At 52.9% G+C, this 22,171-nt stretch overlaps 7 protein-coding genes and 1 non-coding gene across 8 annotated transcripts; 5 read left to right on the top strand and 3 right to left on the bottom strand.

Annotated features, from left to right (window-relative positions):
• Nucleotides 1-880: 880 nt before the first annotated feature.
• HD553DRAFT_t103 lies at nt 881-967 on the top strand. The gene has a single exon. It is a non-coding gene; the product is annotated as a tRNA-Arg (tRNA).
• Nucleotides 968-1,643: 676 nt separating this feature from the next.
• On the top strand, nt 1,644-3,746 carry HD553DRAFT_138851 (mitochondrial carrier domain-containing protein). Its single transcript, XM_046176657.1, has 5 exons — nt 1,644-1,805; nt 1,871-2,274; nt 2,355-2,478; nt 2,552-3,462; nt 3,555-3,746. The coding sequence occupies exons 1-5, from the start codon at nt 1,760-1,762 to the stop codon at nt 3,654-3,656; spliced, it is 1,587 nt and encodes a 528-aa protein (XP_046033202.1). The 5' UTR covers nt 1,644-1,759; the 3' UTR covers nt 3,657-3,746.
• Nucleotides 3,747-3,751: 5 nt separating this feature from the next.
• HD553DRAFT_319102 (uncharacterized protein) lies at nt 3,752-4,126 on the bottom strand. The gene has a single exon (XM_046180975.1). It carries the CDS (start codon nt 4,085-4,087, stop codon nt 3,836-3,838), a length of 252 nt encoding a protein of 83 aa, XP_046033201.1. The 5' UTR covers nt 4,088-4,126; the 3' UTR covers nt 3,752-3,835.
• Nucleotides 4,127-5,123: 997 nt separating this feature from the next.
• HD553DRAFT_326701 (uncharacterized protein) lies at nt 5,124-10,465 on the top strand (the record flags this gene model as incomplete). The annotated part of the gene is given in 16 exon segments (XM_046181725.1): nt 5,124-5,189; nt 5,350-5,406; nt 5,481-6,176; nt 6,266-6,343; nt 6,411-6,503; nt 6,606-6,644; nt 6,712-7,125; nt 7,212-7,292; nt 7,364-7,519; nt 7,598-7,834; nt 7,925-8,694; nt 8,849-8,886; nt 8,954-8,984; nt 9,281-9,354; nt 9,374-9,722; nt 10,435-10,465. 16 exon segments carry the CDS (start codon nt 5,124-5,126, stop codon nt 10,463-10,465), a joined length of 3,210 nt encoding a protein of 1,069 aa, XP_046033200.1.
• A 369-nt stretch (nt 10,466-10,834) lies between these two features.
• On the bottom strand, nt 10,835-12,442 carry HD553DRAFT_326700 (uncharacterized protein; the record flags this gene model as incomplete). Its single annotated transcript, XM_046181724.1, has 2 exons — nt 10,835-11,515; nt 11,582-12,442. The coding sequence occupies 2 exons, from the start codon at nt 12,440-12,442 to the stop codon at nt 10,835-10,837; spliced, it is 1,542 nt and encodes a 513-aa protein (XP_046033199.1).
• Nucleotides 12,443-13,633: 1,191 nt separating this feature from the next.
• HD553DRAFT_138818 (cyclin) lies at nt 13,634-15,615 on the top strand. Its single transcript, XM_046176656.1, has 4 exons — nt 13,634-14,210; nt 14,280-14,623; nt 14,692-14,800; nt 14,870-15,615. Exons 1-4 carry the CDS (start codon nt 14,069-14,071, stop codon nt 15,403-15,405), a joined length of 1,131 nt encoding a protein of 376 aa, XP_046033198.1. The 5' UTR covers nt 13,634-14,068; the 3' UTR covers nt 15,406-15,615.
• Nucleotides 15,616-15,791: 176 nt separating this feature from the next.
• HD553DRAFT_319098 (uncharacterized protein) lies at nt 15,792-20,104 on the bottom strand. The gene is made up of 7 exons (XM_046180974.1): nt 19,426-20,104; nt 19,239-19,288; nt 18,630-19,147; nt 17,966-18,555; nt 17,109-17,895; nt 16,763-17,043; nt 15,792-16,701 (listed from the first exon to the last, which is right to left on the bottom strand). Exons 1-7 carry the CDS (start codon nt 19,746-19,748, stop codon nt 15,825-15,827), a joined length of 3,426 nt encoding a protein of 1,141 aa, XP_046033197.1. The 5' UTR covers nt 19,749-20,104; the 3' UTR covers nt 15,792-15,824.
• Nucleotides 20,105-20,307: 203 nt separating this feature from the next.
• Nucleotides 20,308-22,125, top strand: HD553DRAFT_319095 (ribosomal protein). Its single transcript, XM_046180973.1, has 5 exons — nt 20,308-20,425; nt 20,513-20,680; nt 20,766-21,180; nt 21,290-21,470; nt 21,556-22,125. Exons 1-5 carry the CDS (start codon nt 20,374-20,376, stop codon nt 21,658-21,660), a joined length of 921 nt encoding a protein of 306 aa, XP_046033196.1. The 5' UTR covers nt 20,308-20,373; the 3' UTR covers nt 21,661-22,125.
• Nucleotides 22,126-22,171: the final 46 nt, after the last annotated feature.

Raw genomic sequence — 22,171 nt, 5'->3', positions numbered from 1 at the left:
ACGATCGAGTCGATGAGTGCCCCATACGATAAAGCTTGGCAACAATACCTTCCCAACGACTACACTATAGTTCCCTCCCCGACCCCTTACAGACTACAAACTTCGCGTTGCGAAATAACGTACGACGAACGACCACGCAATCACCTACATCAATCGACCCAAGACCGTCTCAAAGATGTTGGTCTCTATCACTACTCAGCACAGGCATACTGTAGATCTATATATGAAACGACCAGAACCTCATGCGAATATCACTGACGACGCGCTCGTCTCGCTCACTCATGAGATGGGATATTTTGGTTTGACTGAATCAAGTTTCAGCGCTCTTGCTGTGACTCAATAGTCGGGAGCAATAATCGCCTCTAGACTCGATCGAAGCGCGACAGCCCGCATCTTTCTGTTTGGACTGTTCACCGTCACTACTTATGTCTCGGTCTGGTTAGCAATTCGCATACTTTGGTACAATAGCTGGTGATGGGTGTTTCCCCCGACTCGAGAACTGAAGAATAGTCTCCGGTACGATTCGAGCACAGATGCAGCAGAGCGTCGAACCCGACAGCACCAATATCGGCAGAGTATGTCCGCTCGCCTATCGCTCAGCAGTTCGCCAGAGCCTGTAGCATGTTTCATGGAGAAGAAACCCGCTAGCCCGTATGATTATGCAGCCAAGATTGATTTCGATGAAGCAACAAGACACGCAGGGACATACCGCTGTGGCATCATGGCCGTGTTTGTCTCCAGGTAAATCTGCTGTGATATCGGCGGTGAGTACGCGTTCCCGACCGTGCTTCAATGTGATGTGATAGATTACACCTTTTTTGAATGGACGAGTTACACATTTGGACCTTGGTTTCGTACATCAACCGGATTTTCCTTGTTTGTCCGTGTGGCGCAATGGTTAGCGCTTCTCACTTCTATGAATAGTCGTCACATGAGAGGGCTGCGGGTTCGAATCCCGCCATGGATTGTCCTTTTTGCCCTTTCTGCGCGTTTCGACTTCGGGACACTTATCGCGTTGTTCTTTCTTTGTATTGGATGGCTTGACAAAGTATGGATCGGCGTAGATGTAGAAAGGACTTTTCAACGCAAGTCGACAGGTGCTCGGTGCTCAGGTGGATGACCGCCCTTTCGTTGCATTTTCAGCTGGCCGGGCCACCTAGAAGCGCATCCCGGGATCTGCCGGAAGGAGCGCGCGGCTTTCCCTAACTCTGACGAAAGCACTTTGATGACCTTCTCTATTCTCAACCTCCTTCCTCTTCGTAGACATTCAACCGATCATCTCTACGCAGCAAACCACGCCTCTCCGCCCCTCTGCAAGGTGAGTGTTCTGAATATCTTGTCTTCCCCCGCTCCCGCTCCCTGCACCGCTTCATGATGTTTCAATACATTATCTACATTGTCCGACAATCACGTGGAGACAACCTATCTATCATTGTTTATTCTGATCAAGCCAGCAACCTCCGCCTATCCTTCATAACCTCTTTGAACCTCTCATTATCATCTGTACTTGCACGGACGACCAGCTGACATTCGAATCTGCATCGTCTGCTTTAGTTCGGTCTGCAGAGTGGTAGTTGATCGCATTCGGGAGATATTTGACAGACTCGTCAGTCTTTATCCTTTCCTTTCATTGTACTTTGCCGATCCCTGGATACATGTTGTTGAATACGAATGCTATGCTGCAGGTCTCCTTCCGATCCCCTTGAGCTCTGCTGCTGCTGTTGTCCACTCACGCATCGAGAGAACGTGGTGATTCAGCATGGCCGGTCCTTCCGGAAGTGCTCCTTCTGTGAGGAACCTGTACAGTACGTGCGGAATGTAGATGGACAGCGATCTTTGAACAGCTCATCTGACATCAGTGGCACGTCAGCACCGCCGCAAGAAGAATGGCTGTTCCTGCCGCCTACCCCTGGTCAACCATCGACCAACCCGAACCCGACCCCTTCATCCACGTACAACTCGCCTCCTAGCGGTAGTACGAGCTCCTCGGCCTCTTCCCCCATTGTCGGGCTCGAACTAGATGCGGACGACGAGCCCTTCACCGTGTACGGCGTCCTCGCCATGTTCGCCTCTGAATACCTCACCACCGCCCTGGGTATGCCCTTTGAAGTTGGCAAGACCTTGTTGCAAGTCGAATACAAGCCCAAACCAGGGGTCGACGACGGGGTTGAGGTTGAGGGGGTTGACTACGAGGCCGAGACCGATGATGCGGACTCGGTTGCGGGAGATCAGGCGGAAGGGTCGAGGAGACGCAGGGATTCGATCGAGGACTCGGTACGTTAAGTCTCGTGCTAGCAATATGGGGTCTCTGGCGGATCGAGACCGACGAACATGCTATCATACATCTTGGTTAGATCCGAAACCCAGAGGACGCCGAGGCCTACTTTCAGGATGTCTTGTCGTCCAGCACTCGGAACTACATTCCAGCGGTCGACGACAACGGAGAGCAAGGGGATGCGGAGGGATACTTGCCTGATTGTGAGTTTCAGTCTCTGTGTGACCCGGCCACCTTGGATACAGTCACTAATGTCAAGATGAGACCGTGTTATAGTGCCCCCTTCCTATCTGTTGCGTACCGACATGTCGCCTTCAGGATCGTCTGGCGTCTGGGGCATGATGAGACGAATCAGGAGAACGCCTTCGGAAGGATTGCCAGGTCTCTGGAAAGGACAGATCCTGACCACCATGCACTCGTTGCTCTCGAACAACCTCCAACCCCTTGTTCACTCTGGACTTATCATCTCCTTACCGCCTCCTACCGCTACCGCCCAGATGGAACTCAACTCGGACCTGGATCTGCCGTTGGCATCGTATCACAATCCCATGATTCCACTGGGTCTTCATGTGACGGCTCATCTGTTGACCCACATGTTCTTGTCGCCCTTGGAACTGCTCCGAACTCGACTCATCGTCCAACCATCGTCGGATCCCAAATCCAAGTCGTCCATCGGCTTGCTAAAGGATGCCGTCTCGGACGAAGGCGGTGTCGTGCGTTTGTACACACATCCTCAGCTGTTGATTCCGGCCATCCTGGAACACACGCTTCGGCCCATCTTTACGCTGTCCATCCCGTTGATCATCGAACGCAAGTTTGGTGTCACCCCGGACAGCTCGCCCGTGACCTATTCCATGCTGGACCTCTCGCTCGGCCTCGCCTCTTTACTCGTCATTCTCCCGATCGAGACGGTCAGGAAACGATTACAGCTCCAAGACCGCATGTCCGAGACTGATGCGTGGCAGCGAGGAGGAAAGAGGGAGAAGCGCAAATCGATCGTCAGACTGCGCAAGCGCGAATACCACGGTTTATTGGACACCATCTGGAGGATCATGTCAGAAGAGACCGGAACGATCAAGAAGAAGCGGTCCAAGAGACGCGGTTCACGCTCTGAGCAGACAAATGCGGTGGACGAGCACGAGAGGCAGAGAGCGGCCTTTGACGGTATCAAGCAGCTCTATCGAGGAGTGAGTTTCGAGTGATCCCACACCCCAGCCTTGATTCCGAGCGTTCTCGGAGGTACTGATCGCGTTTCTCTCTCGGACTCGAAAACGAACAGTTTGGCATGGCGGCCGGAGCTCATCTGACCGTGTTCGCTCTGGGTCTCGTCAGCGCGGGGCTCGGCGGCAGGTCCCTCGAATATGGATGGAAGGAAATCTGACGATCACTCATGCCTCAATTGCTTGACGTCACCGATCACTGGCGATTCGCGAATGCAATCTAACTCCCCTCTTCGCCCTGAACTATATTGTTTAGCAGCGGTTGTAAATTAAAGAATCATCGAGAAATTACATACCAGATCGCTCTGTCAGTTTGTCATCCGGCGATCTCGGCACCCTTCTATTTCGCTCTATTCGGACGTGTTTGAACCTGAATCCTGGAACCTGAGCTTTGCAAACGAGATGGATTCCGTCGAGTTGCACGGTCTGACGCGTCACGGTCATGTTTTGTTTGTTGTTTGTTTTGTTGTTCTCGTGCAGTAAAACGCCCTGGCGAACCGACGGCACAATCTCCCTGGCGAGCGAGCGAGCGCGTTTCGGAGCAATGGGACAAAGCAAATGCGGGACAAAGCAATGCGGCGGTACACAGCATGGCTTTCCATTCAGCCGGGCATCGAGTGGAGGATCGAAAAGCGGTCGCTGAGATCGACGCTAGGCAGTTTGGAAGTCGAGAACCCTACTTTTTTTTGCTCGTGACACAGCAGACAACCTCTTTCGTTTCATCGGTTAGGGCCTGATCGTTTGCAACTCGCTATTGATATTGAAATAATTGATATTGGAACGCCAATAGTACAGACCACTATTTTCGCCTAATTTCAATATCATTTCAATAGGTCGCGATCGGTTAGCCACCTGGTGACGCGATCGGTTGGGTATCTATTGGAATGGAAGTATTTCACCATCCGCGTCGCCTGCCGTAATATTTCGGGCTGGTTTCAGCCTCTAACGAACAACCTTGAAGTTAACTATCGTTCTGTTTCAGAAGAATTCCGATATCTTACGATTTCTGCCCAATCCCCTCCTTTCTGCGCTGTCCTCCGATTTCGGAAGATATCGGTCAACTTCTGGGGCCTGACCAAATCATTCTATGACCACCCAGCCGAACGATAAGGCTCGCTTAGCGGGCGTCTCCCCCGTTTCACGACCAAATTAGCCATCACGGCCTTGTCGCATAGAAGCCTGAGCACGATACAGTTTCGACGACCGGTTAGACATCGATAGAATTGTTCTTTTGACCTCGGGCATCACTGATTTAGAATCAAAGGAACCCCGACCATCATCAAACGCGTCCAATCTCATAAAACAACAACAAACGCGCTATGTTTCATCAATTCTCATCAGACAACAACACATCGCGTCGTCATTGTGCAAGGACCTCTGACCTCTAACCGAACCATCAAAACAAATCTGTAGCGATAACAGACACGTCGCGTCGTGTGTAGGATAATACATAACCCTCTGGTCCCCCCCCTGCGTACTTCGAATTCCCCTTTTCCCAAAGTCTGCTATTCAAATCAACCTTTCGCGAAACCTCTTCTTCCTTCACAACTTCTTGATCCCCCTTCACTTTTCGACCTTCACCTCACCTCTTTTCCCTTCCCGACACTTCAGTTCTCTTCCCCTACGTCATGCCCAAGGCACCCAAGGAACCCAAGAGCCGACAGTCGTCGAAACCCCCAGGCTCCGCTCCTAGAGTAAGTACAACTCGTTCTTGCTCTTGATCTCGCAAGTTTCTTAGCTCATCCGAAATCTACCGTTTTCGTAGAACACACGAGTAAGGACCTCTTCTTGTGCTCCACTTCCTTCGACATGCCAGCTAATCCTATTTCTTCCGATTTCGGAAAAAATCTGTAGGCCTCGACTCGCGCTGAGAGGATCGGGACTGGCGAGGATCGACAGGCTGCGAGTAGTGTGAGTACTATCAAGTTCCGCACGACAAGAATACCACTGAAAAGGACTTGCTTTTTATTTATTTTCTTTCGTAGTCCGCAAGTGTTCCTGCCCTCCCCGGACTCCAATCTTCTTCCTCTCAACCCCAACCACGGCAATCGTTTTTGTCCGGTCTCTTTCAAGGATCGTTATCTCCTCCCCCGGCTCTATCAACCTCCAACACCGCTCCAATCAACTCGCAAGCTCAACCAGCTTCGTCCTCCCTCCCCGCATCGACATCAGCGACTCTTCCAGCTCGACCGGCTCCTCGTCCGCGCCCCGACGCCGACAGACCTGATGTTCGCGCTCCTCCCCAAGACGATCTCCTCGCGAATCCGTTTCTCGATCGTGATCTCAATCCGCGTCAAGTCGAAGCCGACTGGGACGCAAGGATCGCTGCATACGGTATCGGCGATGATGCAGAACAAGGAGGTCTCGGGGATGTTTTGGGCGGGGGTTTGTTGGGAAGTGACGAACGGATGGAGGGGATGGAGTTCCTTTTGACAAGCCAAGAACGAGAGGAACGCGAACGTCAAGCCCGGGGCAGTGAAAAAGACGAGAGCGAAGTGGAGGACGAGGAAGACGATCCGATGGATGGTACGGTGTCGGCTCAAAGGTCTCAACAGGCCAAACTTCCTACCCCTCAACCTCCGGCCGGCTTGCAGATGCCTGCAGGATCTATCCCGGTCGCTACCTCCGCCGCCAGGACCATGGTTCCACCTCCAGCCTCATCTTCGGCTGGGCCCGCTACTGTCAGTCTGCTCGATCGTCATTTGCATTCGCACTCGATTCGACTCGATCACTAATTTCCTTTTTCTTCCGATTTCTGTCTTTATCGTAGCCCGCTTCAAAATCCTCTCGACAACGAGCAACACAAGGTGTCACACCTGCGGTTCGTTTAGTGCTGGACTGGCCCATCGTACGTGTCGCTTGAAACAATATGCGCTCCTGATCAACGTTGACTCATCATCGTTGGTATAACATAGTTGCAATATCAAGATTACGAGTACAACCTGAACGAGGAACCTCATCTCCTTGCCGGCATTTTGAACGAGTTGCCCGATAATTCTGAGGCCACTGTAAGTCTATTTTCGTTAGCAATTCAGTTGCAAACTTCATCCGTACTTTTCCGATTTCGGAAGAAATCTGTTCGCTCATAACTTGTGTATCACATTGAACAGGATTCAAACCAACGTCAAGTAGCTTGGGACGAATGGGAGGTAAGTTCATTCGGAGCATAGCTTTTTCTGTATCGCGTACTGCCTGCTGATTATTCAACACGATCAGATCGGACAAACCATCGCCAACCTCGACCGGACAATGCCCGACCAGATCAGGGAGGGTTTACGAATTCTCGGCGAACGCAGACAGCGTGATCGGCAGGAAAGACACAGGAATGCGCAAGCACGAGAAAACGAGCGACTCGCTCAACTCATCCGAACTGTTGCTCCGGCCGCGCCTGCCACCACCACGTCTCGACCGGCTACGGAGTCAGGCGCTCGCAGCGATGCCCTCGACCCCGCCGGATTACCACTCGATCGACCCAGCCGGGCAGATCGAGGACGAGAGGCGACGATCGAGGTGAAGACCGAGGGCGTCAAAAGAGAACGGATGGCTATGCCACCAACTCCTCCGCTGCGACGTCGAAACCTCCAACAGCAGCGGGATGATGCTGAGTTTGTTCCTCGACCGGTTCGCCCAGTAAGTCCCTGTCCTGGCCTATGGCCTATCCTGCCTTTTTCTTTCTCGTCTAACCTTTCATTTTTCATTATTATCATTAATTTCAGGAGCAAGAGAACGAGGAAGCTACGCGTGGCCGTCGTCACGAGATCTTCATGGAAGCGGCGGACCTGGGCAGCGACGAGGAGGTGAGACTTAGCTTGTAGAACGAACACCCTGTCGAGGAAATCGGCTGATAGATATCTGCGCCTTACTTTAGATACGCATTGTCGAGCCTCCCGCACCGGCACCGGCGCCGGCCGCGCTCGAGCGAAGGATCGTGGTCGCCCCCAACCTCGCCGTTAGACGTTTGCCGTCGCGATCCCAATATCCCGAGCTCTTCGTTCAAGTGGGCGAGAACACCACCTGGACCTACGTGAGTTGCATTTTCATGTCGGCAGAAATCTTCCGAAATCGGAGATTAATCTTTGTCAATTTCTCTTTCGTCCAACAGATCCTCGACGTCGACGATCACCCTCAGGATATCATCGACCGCCTCAAGCTGGCCACAAGGACATCGGACCCCAAGGAGCAGAAGAGAATTCTCGAGGGAATGTTCCTCGGCAAGCACTCCGCCCCTGCCAATGTCATCAAAGCTCGCCAGAATTGGCTTGAGTCACACGGCATCGATATCCACGGTCCCGGCTGGAACAACACTATGCGCAAGAAGTTCGGTCTGGTGACGTCCACCGTGAGTCTTTACTGTGTTCGAATCGAGTGAATCCGAGCAACAGCGTTACTGACAAAATCTCACGATATCTTCCGAAATCGGAAAATACAGGGCCATGCCATCGCCTCCGCCATCGCCAAGAACAAGAAGGGTACGAACAAGGACCCCTTGAACGATCCTCCCTGCGTCCAATGCCAGCGACGGTTCAACGAAGGCGAACTGGATAAAAGGAGTGCGCCTTGTCGGTCTCGATCTTGGAAACACGGCTGCACAAACTGTGTCACGTTCGGGCAGCACAACGCCTGCTCGTTGAAAGACTCCAATCAAGCAACCGTCTACGAGCAATACGCTCTTTTGGTCACGAAGCAGGCCGAGTCGTTGTTGAATTTCAACATCGCTCGTACCGCCGAGACTCTCCGAGCAGCCCACGCTGGGTTCGCCGGAGCTTTCACCGCCTCCCAACAGATGCAGTTGGCAATGGTGCAGCTCCTCGAGGTCCTTGCGCCCGGTCTGGTGCAGCGCGGAGTTGACGTCCTCAACAATCAGGACGTTCCTCGAGACGACACGACCCCGGCCGGCCGACACATGATGGCGACGTACAGGCGAGCCATGGTGTACGACGAAACGACTCGGGAGTTCGATCGCGACGCCGGCAACCCGCCGCCTCAGCACCCGACCCTGGAGACGTTGGTCCAGCATAGCTTCCACGAGTCGCCAATGGCTCAGCGACGCCAGCACCAGGCCAACGTCCGGGCTCGGATCACTGGGGCCGACGACGATTCGGACAGGTCGCCATCTCCGTCTGATCCGTCTGACGCCATGGCCGAGGCTCGTCGTGCCGCTCGAGAAGCTCGACGACGACAAGAGGAGCGTCAAAGGCGGTCCGGCGACCAAGCTGGCAAGAACAAGGGCAAGAGGCGGGACGACCAACGATGAAAGCTTCCAAAATCGGAAGATTTCTGCTCGCGACGGTTCTGGTGGGGCTTCGACTCTTTTTTTTTTTCATTTTCATTTCATTTTTTTAATAACGAACAGATACACGGATACGAGGAATACGGACTGCAATTTTAATGGTTAGTACGATCGAGGCGTGGTGTTTTCGGAGGGTTTCACCACGCATATACATATGCTGTGAAATAGAAAAAATCCTCTATATACAAGTCGTGTCGTTGTAAGCCTTTTTTTTTTCTATATCATGTGATGCAGGCATCCGACTACCTTGATCTTCGCGATTGTCCAAGTTTGACCTATGATCCTAAGAGCTGATAAACTGTGTATGAGCACACGGCAACAAGATTAACATCACCGATTGAGTTACCGTTACCGAAATCTTCCGATTTCGTAAGATTTTGGATGAAACAGGAATCAGGTGGAATTGATTCTCGGGTGACGACGTTTACCGATGGCGAGGAGTCTCACCTTCACCCTGACTGAAGAAGTGGTCTGGATGTGCTTCGTTTTCAACAGTCGAGTCATTCACCCGACAAGGGGCCTCACACTCATCCTCATTTTCCACACGTCAACCGATCATGAGGTCACTCGTAAGTGATCGCGACCTAGATGACAAGATCGAGATCATCATGTTTTTGGAGCTGTATCAGGCTCTGGAACGCGGAGACAGAAGACGAGATCGACAGCCTCGACAGCCTTACTCGATCTCCTCATTAAGTGGGGCTCAATACGTCCAGGATCACCTTGTCCATCCTCGCCGATGCCAAGACGCCTGCGGTATGACTCGCCATGGGTTCAAGAAACTCTTAGCCACTCTGACCGACAAGGGACTTTTGGAGCCATCGGAACATGTCTCAGCTCAGGAGATACTTGGAATCGGTCTGCATGTGTTCAGGCATGCAGCCGGACACAGACAGGCTGGTATCACCTTCAATCGGAGTCAAGAGACGATCAGCAAGTGAGTTGGAGAGTTAACAACAGACGAAACATGTCCGGTTGAAATTCTCCAATTATTTCCGATTTCTTCCGATTTCGGGTTATGCTGCAGGGCTGTGCACAAAGTCTTGAATGCGCTCTGCGACAAAGATTTCTACTTTGAGATGGTCAAATGGCCTCCTGCCCACGCTCCCAAACACCGTAAACTTAGATACAAGCAGAATCGACCGTTTTCTGATGCGATTGGAGCGATCGACGGAACGCATATCCCCTGCCACCCGCCTGAGGAACGCGCAGGTCATTTCAGAAATCGGAAAGGAACCCTCTCCTTCAATGTTTTGGCTATATGCGATTTCGACCTTCGCTTTACGTATGTGCTATCAGGAGCCGAGGGATGTGAGCCAGACAGCTCTGTGTTCCAACTTGCCCGATCGCAATACGATCTCAAGATCCCTGACGGCAAATACGTTCTGGGCGATGCTGGATACGCTTTGCGAGACGGCGTCTTGACTCCTCATATCGGTTCGAAGTACCATCTTCAACAGTGGCGTCGGCTCAACAGGGAGCCCGGCACTGAGAAGGACCTGTACAATTTCCGGCATTCAAGTTTGAGGATGTGTATCGAGCGTATCTTTGGGGTCATGAAGAGTCGGTACAAGGCGAGTAAAGCTACTGGATGATCTCTCAGTCATGTGAAGTTTGCCGAATGATTCAGTTTTCAATGTGTTTCGCAGATCCTTGTTGCTGGATCTCATTACTCCATAGACGATCAAGCGCATTTGATCTATGCTTTGTGCGCTCTGCACAACTTCACGATGGCAAACAAGGCGTCAGAGGAGGAAATTCCGAGGGACCTCGTAGCCTCGAACTGTGACAACGACGATGGAGGGAACGATGGAGGACAATCCGTAGTTGCACCTAGTACCGTTCGTGGGAGAGTCGATCAGCACATGGTCAACCTACGAGAGAAAATCACAGCGGAATTGTTTGCAAACAGGGACGACGATTGAAAAAGGAGGACAGGTACGCCAGCCGATTTCTTCCGATTTCGGAAGAACCATGTTGTCAACCGAATTCTTCCGATTTCGTACAGAAAAAGAGACCGGAAGCCATCTGCTTGTACAACTACCAGTTTTACCAGTTTCCATATTGACCCAAGCCGTCCAAGTCCTCCCGCTCATCATCTTCATCCTCTATCGAACCGGCGGCGTCATCGTCATCATCATGCCGATTGGACGGCTCATCGACGGGTGGAGGTACCCTGTCAATTTTAAGGTACCCAAACGCCCACCGCTGTCGTTCGGCTGGCGACATGCCAAGGTAGAACTCGCATTTCGATGGACTCTCCATCATGGCATTGGTGATTTCGAAGTCTTCCCTGGCGGTCAGCCCCCATTGAACTTTGTCCATGGACAGAAGTTTGGCCGCCTTCTCACCAACAGAGGGGGGACGACTGTTTTGAAACAGTTGTACCATCGCTTCAAGCGAGGACTTCTGTTCTTGAGATTGTTGTTCACGCAAGGATTCTTGGCGCCTGCGTTTTCTTCGGCTAGCTTGGCTCTGCGGGGTACTAGAGGCTAGGGATCTCTTGCGACTACCAGTGGATCTTTCCGGCGTTTGAGACGGATTCTCATTCTCCCCGCCTGAACTCTCCCCCTCGTCGCTTTGCTGTGCGTTCCGAGCTACCGCTGAAGGGCGGCTACCTGGCTTCTTGACAGTCTCGCGAGTTGCACCTCTCCCTCCTCGATACTTGTCCCATAGCTCGTAAATGGGCCAAGGTTCTTTACACTTCTCATAAAGTGGTCGGTCATCGCCCTGAAACCAAGAACATCGGATCAATATTCCGAAATCGGACGAAATCGGAAGGAGGCGTTGACTCACTAGCGTAGCCAACCATGCTTCCCAAATTGGAGGCTCTGCATGCGCCTGGCCCGTCTTCCGATCGAAGTGCCAACCACTCTTCCCACTCTTGCCAGCAATGACTCGGCGAGGTATATACTGCTCCTTATTGACTTCCGCAACTTTGTTCCGCACTTTACTGACAGTCAAACCGAGGTTGTGAACCCCCTTCGAAATAGCCAGGTCGTTGAGAGCGGACACAATCTCTTCCCACTGCGCTCGAGCGAGGTTGCCGTCGTTGTTCTTAGCATTCGTGGCCACTCGCTGACCCGCTAGCTCTGCCGCTAGGCGTTCCATCAGCCAGGGCATATTGTTCCACCGGATGTTGCTCGCAGGTAGTGGGGCGGGTGTCTTGTCCAGCAAGGGGGTGGCAGGTTCTGAAACGTCCGGGGATCCAATCCTTGAACGTTGACTACCAACTGCAATCGTGGGAGGTTGGGTGTAGAAACCTTGTGAATTGTCGACGTCCCTCCCTCCAATTGAGGGGAACGGCTGAGAGTTTCGGCTCGATTGGCTCTCTGCCACCCAATTGGAAGAGGCTTGTCGAGAGAATCGACGAGTCCCGTTGGGTGGCTCGCCTAGCTGAGTCTCATGATACGAAATCGGATCGGGGTCATATGATCCGATTTCGGAAGAATTCTGCAGATATGGGCCGGCTGATGACAAGGCATTCCGCCAGTTTTCTACAGGTGCGAATTGATGTCCCACCGCGGTGTTTTGCGATGGTATGTTGTGTATCGGATTGGAGCTAGGATGGCGGGACTGAGGCCGGGAAGGAGAAGGAAAGCCCATAGCAGGCTGGCTACTGTAGCCGCGTGTATCATTGTACTGGTGGGGATCCATGCTACGCGGGGGAGAGGTCTGTGTATACGAACGACTACAAGGCGATCAGCGACGGGTTTGCAATTGCGCTGATCCTTTCATGATATGGTCACCGAGGCCGATGACCATGAATATGTCTTCCGATTTCGTAAGATTTCGGAAGATGACGGCAAAGCCTTGTTTCCGCATCAAAATCGGTGCTGAACGGTGCCTGAAAATTGCTAGGCGGGATCAATACCGAATTGGACGTGTTGAAATTTTTCAATACCAATTTCAACAGCCAACCGATTAGGCCTTTTTGGAAAATCAAGAAGGGGGATCATCACGCCGTGATGATAAAACCCGTTTCTGGTGATATATCATTTCATTACCAATAACAATTTTGACAAACGGCGCAAACGATCAGGCCCTTAGACCAGCGCGCTGAAAGATAACGGTAACGATGGCTCGGTATCCCGCGATCGATATGTACGTCAAGTCGGCCGAAAGACTGCGGACCGCGGAGGTGGTATTTCGCTACATGTGCAGTCAGATTGTTGTACGCTCCACGAACTCTGATCTCGCAATGCAAGCCATCTCTGTCCTGCATATGGTATCCGCTGATGGTGATCGACGGCGATCGGAGCGTATTGACGTCTCGTCCAGGACGAGGTCACGAGTCGACCTCGGAGAACGAAAAATGGGGTCCTTTCTCCTTATAAAAAGCCCGAGGTACGGAAGCATGCGGGATGTCACGATGCGGCGGTTCTCATAAGGATCTCTGCGGATATGGGTTTCGACGTTTGGTCGAACAGATCGACCACATCTGATGGACGTGTATCACTTGGGCGACCCGTTCCAAGCAGGCGGCGGCGTCGGCGATCCCTTGACCCGCCGCACCTTTCACGCCCCTACCCTCAAGCCATGGTCACACCTGGGAACAATGGAAAGACGAAATGACGTTAGCGCGTTCATCACTGAGTGATCGTACCTTATATCTCCTGCGCGCGGGGGCGACGAGTCGGAGGCGTTTCGTGTTGGTACCTTGCCGATCTACGCCAGGTAACGTCTCCTCTCCCTCGTAAGCCTGGAACGGAAGGACGATGGCTTGGACTGCGCCTTCGTCACGGCGGCGGTCACGAAAGGCAATCGACTGGAACGTCCTTGATCAAACACGTCCATCGGTACTGAGGCATATTCTGTCAACAAACAAACTTCAAAGCGAAGAGCCGTCCGCTGCCCTCGGAACAGTTCAAGGGCGATGGGGGCCTATTCACGCACATCCCAAAACACAAGCGATCTGTCACAATTCAAGGTTCGACTTGCACCCTGTCCTGCGGACGCAACAAGCACAACCGCTTGTACACCAATACGCCCACACGGTCCCTCTCTCGCTCGTTACCTGCAGTGAACCTCGATATATATCTCTGGCTCGACATCCAAACACTCAACTCTCTGTATCGAATCAACCTCGATCGAAAACCATCTCATACAATCTCTCATGCAACTACGACAATCATAGACATAAGCTTGAGCTCTTCAGCTTGAAACCTTCCTGGTCCTCGTCCTCTGCCTCGCTTCTTCCGACACTCGACTTTCACGACATCTCGACATTCCGCTGTTCGAACCCACTCTCATTCCATCAAAACAACACGAACCACCTACATCATGTCTAGCCAATCATGCTACTCTCCCCTACCTGCTCTCGCTTTCGAGGACCGCATTCATCCTGCGTCGTTATCGAAATGCGGCATTCACGATCCGGCTCTTCTCGAGTTCATCCGGACAGAGGTCTCGCGTGAATTGATTTGTGAGTCGACTACTCGTCTCGTAGCGATCATACGCGATGGTTACTCACCGCCTTGTTTTCTCTTGACAGATTTCTTGTCGGATAAGACCAACGAGATCATCAACTCCTGTCAGATTGTTCAGATCGACAAGCGGACCGGTCAACCCATCCCATCCCCCTCGATGGAATCCATCGAGGCCGAGCTCGCCGCCCTCGGCCTACCGACATTAGACGACTTTGTCGCGCATGTTATCGAGGCTTCCAACGTTCAAATCCCCACTCTCATCACCACCGTTGCCCTTCTCGAGCGATTGAGGGGTCGTCTACCGAAGGTCGCCAAGGGCATGGCCTGCACGCGACACCGAGTATTCTTGGCTACCTTGATCTGTGCTGCCAAATACGTCAACGACTGCTCGCCCAAGAACAAGCACTGGGTACGTCGATGTCTAGGCATGATGCTTGTTCGCCATCGCGCTCATCCATCAATTCGCTACAATCACAGTCGAAATACTCGAGCATCTTTAGCTTGCCCGAGGTCAACCTTATGGAGAAGCAACTGCTCTTCCTGCTCGACTTTGACCTGAACGTCACCGAGACTGACATTGTGCAGTGTGAGTGTGTGGAGCAGCTCTCAAGCCAAAAGATACAGGACATTAACAGAGGATGTTATCTTTCATCAGACTTCGAGCCGTTCTTGTCGCAATACTGCTTCGAGCCATCAGCACCCTCTTCTCCCGTCGTCGAACAGACCCCCGTGTTCGAGACCGTGCCCATCGCCGCGACCATTCCGCAAGAGCTGGCTCAATATTCTGGTCGCAAGGTCCGAACCGTCACTCGTGGTGATGTCACCTACACCCACCCTGGCATGGACCGATCGTCCTCGTGCTCGTCGTTGGAGTCGGTCACTTCCACCATCATCCAGACACCTCCCGGTTCCCCGGAGATGCCCGCTCGCATGGCCTACGCAAAACCCGCCGTCCACAAACAAGTGCAGCGTATCTCTCCTCTCGAGTACCAAACTCAGCAGGTCAAGACCGGTGCCATTCACCCATCTCACCTCGCTGCTCCTCCACCCGTCACCATCGCCGGCGAGGCTCCTGGCTTTCTGGAGCGATTGATGAGGATGCACGGACGCCGAAAACCCATGCCCGCCACACAGAGTTACGACGAGGTCGACGCCATGACGACGCTCATCCAGCACGGCATGGCTATCTAGACCCATCATTCAACGATCCCACAAAAAAAAGGGCAACAACACGCACGCTTTCTGATGTCTCAGCGACAATGGCCTTTTCGACTTTCAGGCTTTACGACGAATCATTCTCACCTTACGGCCGCCAATCCATCTGTATCAAATCAGGGTTTCCCTCGGACAATTTTCAAAGGTGTAGCAATCACGAACTTGATGTATATAGAAGACGTTCCCTCCCGCTCTTAGGCCGGACCTTTCACTCGCTTTACGACTGTCTCTTTTTGGGTATTTTTGGGTAGTCACGAAACGTGCACGATGTAAAATATAGGCTAGCCAGGCTCGATGCCGCCGGCGATTTATAAAGACCTTGATGGTCAAATGATGGAATAACTTGTCCCCGGTACAATGAAGGGTGGTCTAGATCGATACAAATGCGAAACTCCTCAATATCTGCGCCCTTGACCCCGTCCTCTGTTCTGTCCACGCCCGGGACTTGGACGTCCTTGATTATATCCTCGATCGTAGCCACTGTTCATCCCCGGGCCAGGTCCGCCTTGGAGAGGCATCATGTATGATTGCATATGAGCAGGCGGAGGGGTAGGATGCTGATTGATGCCTGGAGGACTGCTACCAGGAATATGAGCGAGTCTGGAAGGATGGACCGGTGGGGAAGGTCTGGCTCCGATAGGTGCTGCGATCGGCGGTGTCGGGGGAATGAAGGCCCCAGGCGAGTTGTGTGGAATATGGGGTGATCCATGAGGCGGGAATGGTCGTGGTTGTGACGCATGGAGCGTGCCAGCGAAGGGCGGCAGAGATGATGGCATGGCCTGGAAGTTCGGGGGCGGCATCGAGCCGGACATGGGGTTTGTAACCAATGTCGTCGGTGACGGCGTAGGTGGCTCGATGGGTGCAGGTTTCTTGTTGCTATTGGAGAGTATCTGGAGCATCGCTGGACTCCGCAGCGAATCCAGGAGACTGGCCACGTTGTTCGCGATATTTTGTTGTTGCATACCAGGTACGATCTGAGCGGGAGCTGGCACAGTCTTTTGTGCCATTGAAGGCACAACCGGGGCAGGGACATTCTGTTTGGGAGGAGGTGTGATCTGGGGAGGAGATTGGACGAGAGGGGGAAATCTTTTGGGCACGATAATCACCCCAAGGAACATATCCGTATCGACATGCTTTGGTAGTATGTAGCGATCCAGAAGATCAATAAAGCTGTTGTCGCGTTGTTGGGTTGAAGACAACGGAACCATGTACACCTCCTTGGGACGTCCAGCGAGTCCCTTTGAGCCTTCGGGAATGTGCACGGCGTGTCGCCTGTGGACAATCAGGTGGGTGAGAGCTTGTAGACAATGAACAGCGCCTGCACCAGACTCACTTTCTCGATATCAGAAAGGCGACCAGTTTCGCGAACGATTCCTTGTCCTCGCGCGTATCCGATGGAGTCATAGCGACAACCACGAGGTCTTTGTTGCTTGACAACTGGGTAGTCGCAAGGTATCTCGACGACTCTTCCTCAGCCACCCGGCCTGTAAATACCATGGGATTGTCGAATAATAGCTGTGACCAGGTACGCGGTTCTACTCCGACATCGAGACCTCCCACTTGACGAGCCTCGACTCGAGGATAACCATCTTCCTTGGAAGCCGGATTCTCAAGCTGTATGACGAGTCAAATGAGCGAAGAGCACATCGTTTAAATTCGAGAAGTGAACAATTACTCACTGTTCCAGACCATACCACGGGGATGTCGGCGAGAATTGTCTTGGTGGCCGGTTCGACTGGTGACACGATTTTCTCCGACTTCTTCTGTTGTCGCCCAGAGTAATCGATATCCGAGCCGTGATCACTGCCCATATTCTCATCCACAAACCCGTCATTAAAGCCTCCCAAACCTTCATCGTCGCCTTCATCTTCCAGAGGTGGGGTCTCAATGGGTGCAGTAGGAACATGGCCCAGGACCGAATGAAGAGAGAAAGACGATTGTCGCTGCTGTGTCTGAACAAGCTGTGGTGTGGGCCGAGGGGCTTCGGGAAGTGGTGCGGCTGTGGTGAGAGTTGATTCTGAAGGTTCAACAGTGTCTTGTCCATCTTGTTCGCGGCCTTTCTCATCTCGCTCGTCCTCTTCTTGTATCGCACCCGGTATTTTCTCCTCCTCCTCCTCCTTCCGCCGACGCTCTTCCTCAGATGTCTTTTCAGGTTCGGCGATGTCTTCGCCCCGTTCCCTACGAGCGTTTCCAGCAATTCCCTCCGTAATAGCTTGAAGAGCGTCCGCATCCTCCAAGGCCTTTTTTGTGTACCTGACTGGTACGTATTCGTCCTCGTACCGTACGGTGGCCTTGAAACTCTGGGCTTCCAGTTTCTTGATCTCCTCCAAGGTTGCGGCAGTGGCCAAGTCTCGCGAGGTCATGTTGGCCACAGATGCGGGTGCTATTCGACCCGTTGAAAAACCTTCTTCGAGATCTGGCCGGAGATCCTTTTCCAGTGCACCGAAGATGAGCGTGGATAGCGATCTGTAGTGACGACAAGGGACTTTAGTTCGGCTCAGAAACTCAGCAAAGCATAAAGGCTCTCGGGACTCACCTATAATTGCCCTTGACTTCAAATCCGCCCTTTTCTGCGCGCTCCTTCTTCTTCTCGTATACCGCCTCCTCCACTTCCACAGCATACGCCTCAGCCCGCCGTTGGAGCTCTTCCCTCTCTTCTTCCGGAAGCTCGACCTCGATCTCTTCCTCCCGAGGTACGTCGTCCGCCTTGACCTCCTCCTCCTTGACCCCATCGTCCTCATCCTTGTCGACGTCCATCCCTTGACCCTTTTCCGTTGAGGCTTCCGCGTCGTCCCCCTTTTCGGCCTTTCGAGCCGCTTCGGCTTCCTCCCTCAGCTGTCGCTTCCGATACCCTACAAAGACCGACTTGAATCCAGCCTTGAGCTTGTCCAGGACGAAAGTCCTGATCTTGCCCAAACCTCCTGGACCCGGCTTTTCACCCTGACCCGCTCCTGACGAAGTCGGAACGGCATTGGTACCGGCCCCAGGGCCTTTTCTTCGAGAGGTCTTCTGTTTGGAAGTAGGCGCGTTGAGGGGTGTCGAGGTGGATCGTCTTCGTTTGAGCTGAGCCGTTGAACGGCCTCGGGCCCGCTTGGCTTGTTTCCCTGTTGATTCAGTAGCCGAGATCTGGATCGAAATCATCGTGGCGCGAGACTTAGCGATGCAGAAACCCGCCAAACCGTGTTTAAACAGTAACTCACCTCGCCTTCACTTGCACTATCATCCTCGTCATCCTGTACACTCATCTTTCGCTTCTTGCCCCTTCCCTTACCCCTTGCTCCCGTTTCGTCGTCATCATCGCCATTCGCTCGACCTGTATTCTCACCCCCGTACACGCTACCTTCGCTCTCACTATCGCTTTCCTTGTCGTCCGACTCGGGATCCGACTTCCAGCGCTTCTCCTCCTGTTCCTCTTGCTCGTCCAGATTCAGCTGAAGGGCGGGATCAAGAAGGTCCATCTTCGTCTCTCCTCCTTCCCCCTCCACTTGCACATGCTCCTCAGCATTTATCGACGAATTCGTGACATTTTTCCTCCCCCCTTTCCCTCGTCCTGTCGCCCCGCGGCCCCGACCTTTCTTTGTCTGTGCCGAGGGAGTTGCCGTAGGAGATACTGGCGGAGGTGATCGAGCGGGGGAAGCGAGGAGGGTGATATCAGACCGCCGTATGGTCTTGAGTTCCCCGTTCGATTTCGCATGACATTCCTTGCAGATGTACGTATCTGTTTATCCAATACGAATATGCATCAGTTAAGCGTCCGGGAGAAAGAACCAGAGAACAAAAGGGGGGGGGGGGAGAGATGTTGGACGCACCTATATCGCTAGCTTGAGCTCCGCTCATCCTGATGCATGGATAATGAAACCTAGGTACCCGTCAGGAGCAAATCAATTCCCCCATACGATCAGCTTTCCAAACGCAGCCCAATTTGATCTATCTGACCCGCCCCTCATACGAGGTTTCTAGTCGGAATGAGCGAGACCTGCTCGAGAGACGACATACCAATCTTTACAAGCGTCACATTCGATCATCTGCCCCTTTTCCGGTTGACGACAGGTACAGTACAACCTATTCGGATCGTCCTCTTCCTCCTCCTCCTCTCCTTCTACTTCTTCTTGATTGTCCATGTCCACATCCCCATTCTCGTCTGCTTTCTTTCCTCTTGCTCGACCGCGACTAGGCGTCTGCTTTATAGCCTTTCCCTTGCCCTGGCCATTAGCCTTTCCTTTCGGAGTGCTGGTTGAAGATCCGGCTACAGGTACCTCGTCGAGAGGCTGAAGCCTCACCGAGGGTTTGATGGTCCGCTTGCTCTGCCGGGTCGCCATGTTAGCAGACGCTGATGCCTGCTAGATGCTAGATGGTCGAATGGTATGTGATTGGGATGATAGTAGGCATGAACCCCCGTCCGGACTCGGGCTGCGTCAGGTCGATATGTATTCGACCTCTCTATGGGTCTCTTGGTACCAGCTCCACGTTGCTCAGGGGACTGTATCTGTAGAGTGTCCTCGTCAGAACGTCAAGGGTTGGCGAAGGTGAAAGGGTCTGCAAGGTGCAAGTTGCGAATATGACGAATTGGCGCAAAAGGACAAGCAAGTAAAGCGTTGTTCTCTCTTTCACGTCGACGACAATGGGACGACAACAGCAGGATACGAGTATGCGGCCTTCTCAAGCATACCAGGCCTGGCAATATGTGGAGAGTAGAGGGTGGTATGTTACTTGATGATATCGATGATGAACACCACACCATCACCTTGTAGTTGCTAGCTAAACTCGCGCGCTTTTTCTTGGATCACAAAGTCGAAAAAAGTCCGAGAAGCCCGAAGAGCTCAGAGGAACAAGGGTGATCAACCTCGACATCATCGACAGTCCCGACTTCGTCTAGATCTGCCAGATATCATCACTCGATCACTCAATAAAGTATATATAGATCGTACTGGAATCTAGCCCGCAATGTCATTTAAAGCTCCGCTCAAAACCGTACGAAGCGTCGTCGCCGAAGCAGGTAAGCTCGTGGTCTTTTCTAGCTGGCAACCGTTTGTCAAATTAGCTCACACGACAAACGCCAACGCTGTATGTAATCACCTACCAGGCCCATCGACCGCTCGTAGAATCTCTACAACAGCACCAGCATGCGTATCCGCTCAGAGTCGCAAGATTCCCGCTGCCAGGCGAGAGAACGGAGAGGACATGAACCCGCGTGAATGGGCGGAACAGTTGAGGAACGTTAGAGAGTGGAAGAGCAGGCAAGAGTCGATACGTGAGTCACCAAGGTCTCTCTTTCGACGTTTACCTATTATAAATGAGCTGAACGATGTCGTATCCCGTCATATCGACCGACACAGGTGAACAGACGGCCAGCGTGCGACCACCATCTTACTCTAGCCTCGCCGAAAAGATCTCCTCGTCTGGAGACGCATCAACTTCGTCTCCGCATGCCCACCTCCTCTCCCAACTCATGGCCTCCACCGCTCATCTCGGTCATATCCCCTCCTCCCTCTCCCCCGCCTACATCCCTTACATTCATTCGAAACGAGCCAACATCCACCTGATCGACCTGGAACAGACCGTGCCCCTCTTACAACGTGCTAGCGAGTTTGTCAAGCGGACCGTGGAACGGGACGGATCGGTGTTGTTTGTCGGGACGAGGAAGGGACATCGGGGGATGGTCAGGAAGGCTGTGGAGAGGCTCGAGGGGAATGGGTTCGGGGTGGCAGGGGAACGATGGATGCCGGGAACGTTGACGAACAGTTTGTCCTAGTACGTCATGCTTAAACTCGTCGGAACCTACCCTCCCTTCTATACACTCGTGCCTTACACCACCGAATCTCTACTGACCTGCTCATCACTTTCGAAACGCGCCCCGCAGCTTCGGACCCAAACCCATCCGAGCCGGCTCTCATCTCCCGGACATTGTCGTCATCCTCAACCCGTCCGAGAACCTAGCGTTGATCAAGGAATGCAATATCTCCAACATCCCTACCGTCGGGATTGTGGATACGGATACTGACCCGAGGATCGTCACGTACGCGATCCCGGCCAACATGGAGGTGAGTGCGCGGGTGTCGACTTGAAGTCTTTCGCGAGAGATCGGCTCGACGCTGATTTCCTTCTGTTGATACGACACATATGTAGTCGATGAGGACGGCCGATTTGATCGTATCGACCATCTCGTTGGCCGGGCAAGCCGGAAGGGAGAAGCGGTTGAAAAACAGCGCGCCTAGCAGGGGCGGGCGATGAGACGAGCGGGACGTTTGTAATCGAGGGTTAAACTTATGGGCAGACTACACGACGTATGGAATTTTGCCCTTGCTCGGTGGATTTGGGAGCCGATGACGGATTGAAGAGGCATGGAACCGGTTAGGTCACACGGCGCATGTGCCGAAAGGAGGCCTTCAAGCCTTGTGAAGGAAGGAAAGACTTGTCCCGGAAGCATCCACCTTGAATCAATCCAGAAGACCAGATGGCGCTGCCTGGACTGAGGACGATACCTTTGCGGGAAAATGAATTGGTCCGACGACGATACCGGCATCCCGCATGATGCGCATGCTTGGCGACCGGACGGCAATGGCGATGACTCGTACGTGTATCAGGATACGATTTTCGAGCACAGCCGAATGCGTGAAACATCACATGGACATTGAAGGTCGAGTTTCAGCTGAACACATCCCAGAGTCGCCTGAGAAAGCTTTGCGACCAGGTTCTGCTTGCGTTACCCTAAGCCTGAAAGTGATCTCCTTTCATTAGAGCT

Source organism: Filobasidium floriforme, assembly GCF_021052385.1.
Source record: "Filobasidium floriforme strain CBS 6241 chromosome Unknown HD553scaffold_26, whole genome shotgun sequence".
NCBI classification, from domain to species: Eukaryota; Fungi; Basidiomycota; class Tremellomycetes; order Filobasidiales; family Filobasidiaceae; genus Filobasidium; species Filobasidium floriforme.
Note: the sequence above shows the minus strand (reverse complement) of the source record. Positions and strands in the feature narration are given on the sequence as shown.

Excerpts from the sequence above, each read along its gene's own strand:
- HD553DRAFT_138851 (XM_046176657.1), top strand. The coding sequence starts at position 1,760 with ATGGCCGGTCCTTCCGGAAGTGCTCCTTCTGTGAGGAACCTGTACA. Across the intron at positions 1,806-1,870 it reads TTCTGTGAGGAACCTGTACA|CACCGCCGCAAGAAGAATGG; the intron begins GTACGTGCGGAA and ends GTGGCACGTCAG. Across the intron at positions 3,463-3,554 it reads TCAAGCAGCTCTATCGAGGA|TTTGGCATGGCGGCCGGAGC; the intron begins GTGAGTTTCGAG and ends GAAAACGAACAG.
- HD553DRAFT_319102 (XM_046180975.1), bottom strand. The coding sequence starts at position 4,087 with ATGCTGTGTACCGCCGCATTGCTTTGTCCCGCATTTGCTTTGTCCCAT.
- HD553DRAFT_138818 (XM_046176656.1), top strand. The coding sequence starts at position 14,069 with ATGTCTAGCCAATCATGCTACTCTCCCCTACCTGCTCTCGCTTTCGAG. Across the intron at positions 14,211-14,279 it reads GGTCTCGCGTGAATTGATTT|ATTTCTTGTCGGATAAGACC; the intron begins GTGAGTCGACTA and ends TTCTCTTGACAG. Across the intron at positions 14,801-14,869 it reads CGAGACTGACATTGTGCAGT|ACTTCGAGCCGTTCTTGTCG; the intron begins GTGAGTGTGTGG and ends ATCTTTCATCAG.
- HD553DRAFT_319098 (XM_046180974.1), bottom strand. The coding sequence starts at position 19,748 with ATGGCGACCCGGCAGAGCAAGCGGACCATCAAACCCTCGGTGAGGCTT. Across the intron at positions 19,289-19,425 it reads TGTGACGCTTGTAAAGATTG|GTTTCATTATCCATGCATCA; the intron begins GTATGTCGTCTC and ends ACGGGTACCTAG. Across the intron at positions 19,148-19,238 it reads AGCTCAAGCTAGCGATATAG|ATACGTACATCTGCAAGGAA; the intron begins GTGCGTCCAACA and ends TTGGATAAACAG.
- HD553DRAFT_319095 (XM_046180973.1), top strand. The coding sequence starts at position 20,374 with ATGTCATTTAAAGCTCCGCTCAAAACCGTACGAAGCGTCGTCGCCGAA. Across the intron at positions 20,426-20,512 it reads AAGCGTCGTCGCCGAAGCAG|GCCCATCGACCGCTCGTAGA; the intron begins GTAAGCTCGTGG and ends ATCACCTACCAG. Across the intron at positions 20,681-20,765 it reads GAGCAGGCAAGAGTCGATAC|GTGAACAGACGGCCAGCGTG; the intron begins GTGAGTCACCAA and ends CGACCGACACAG.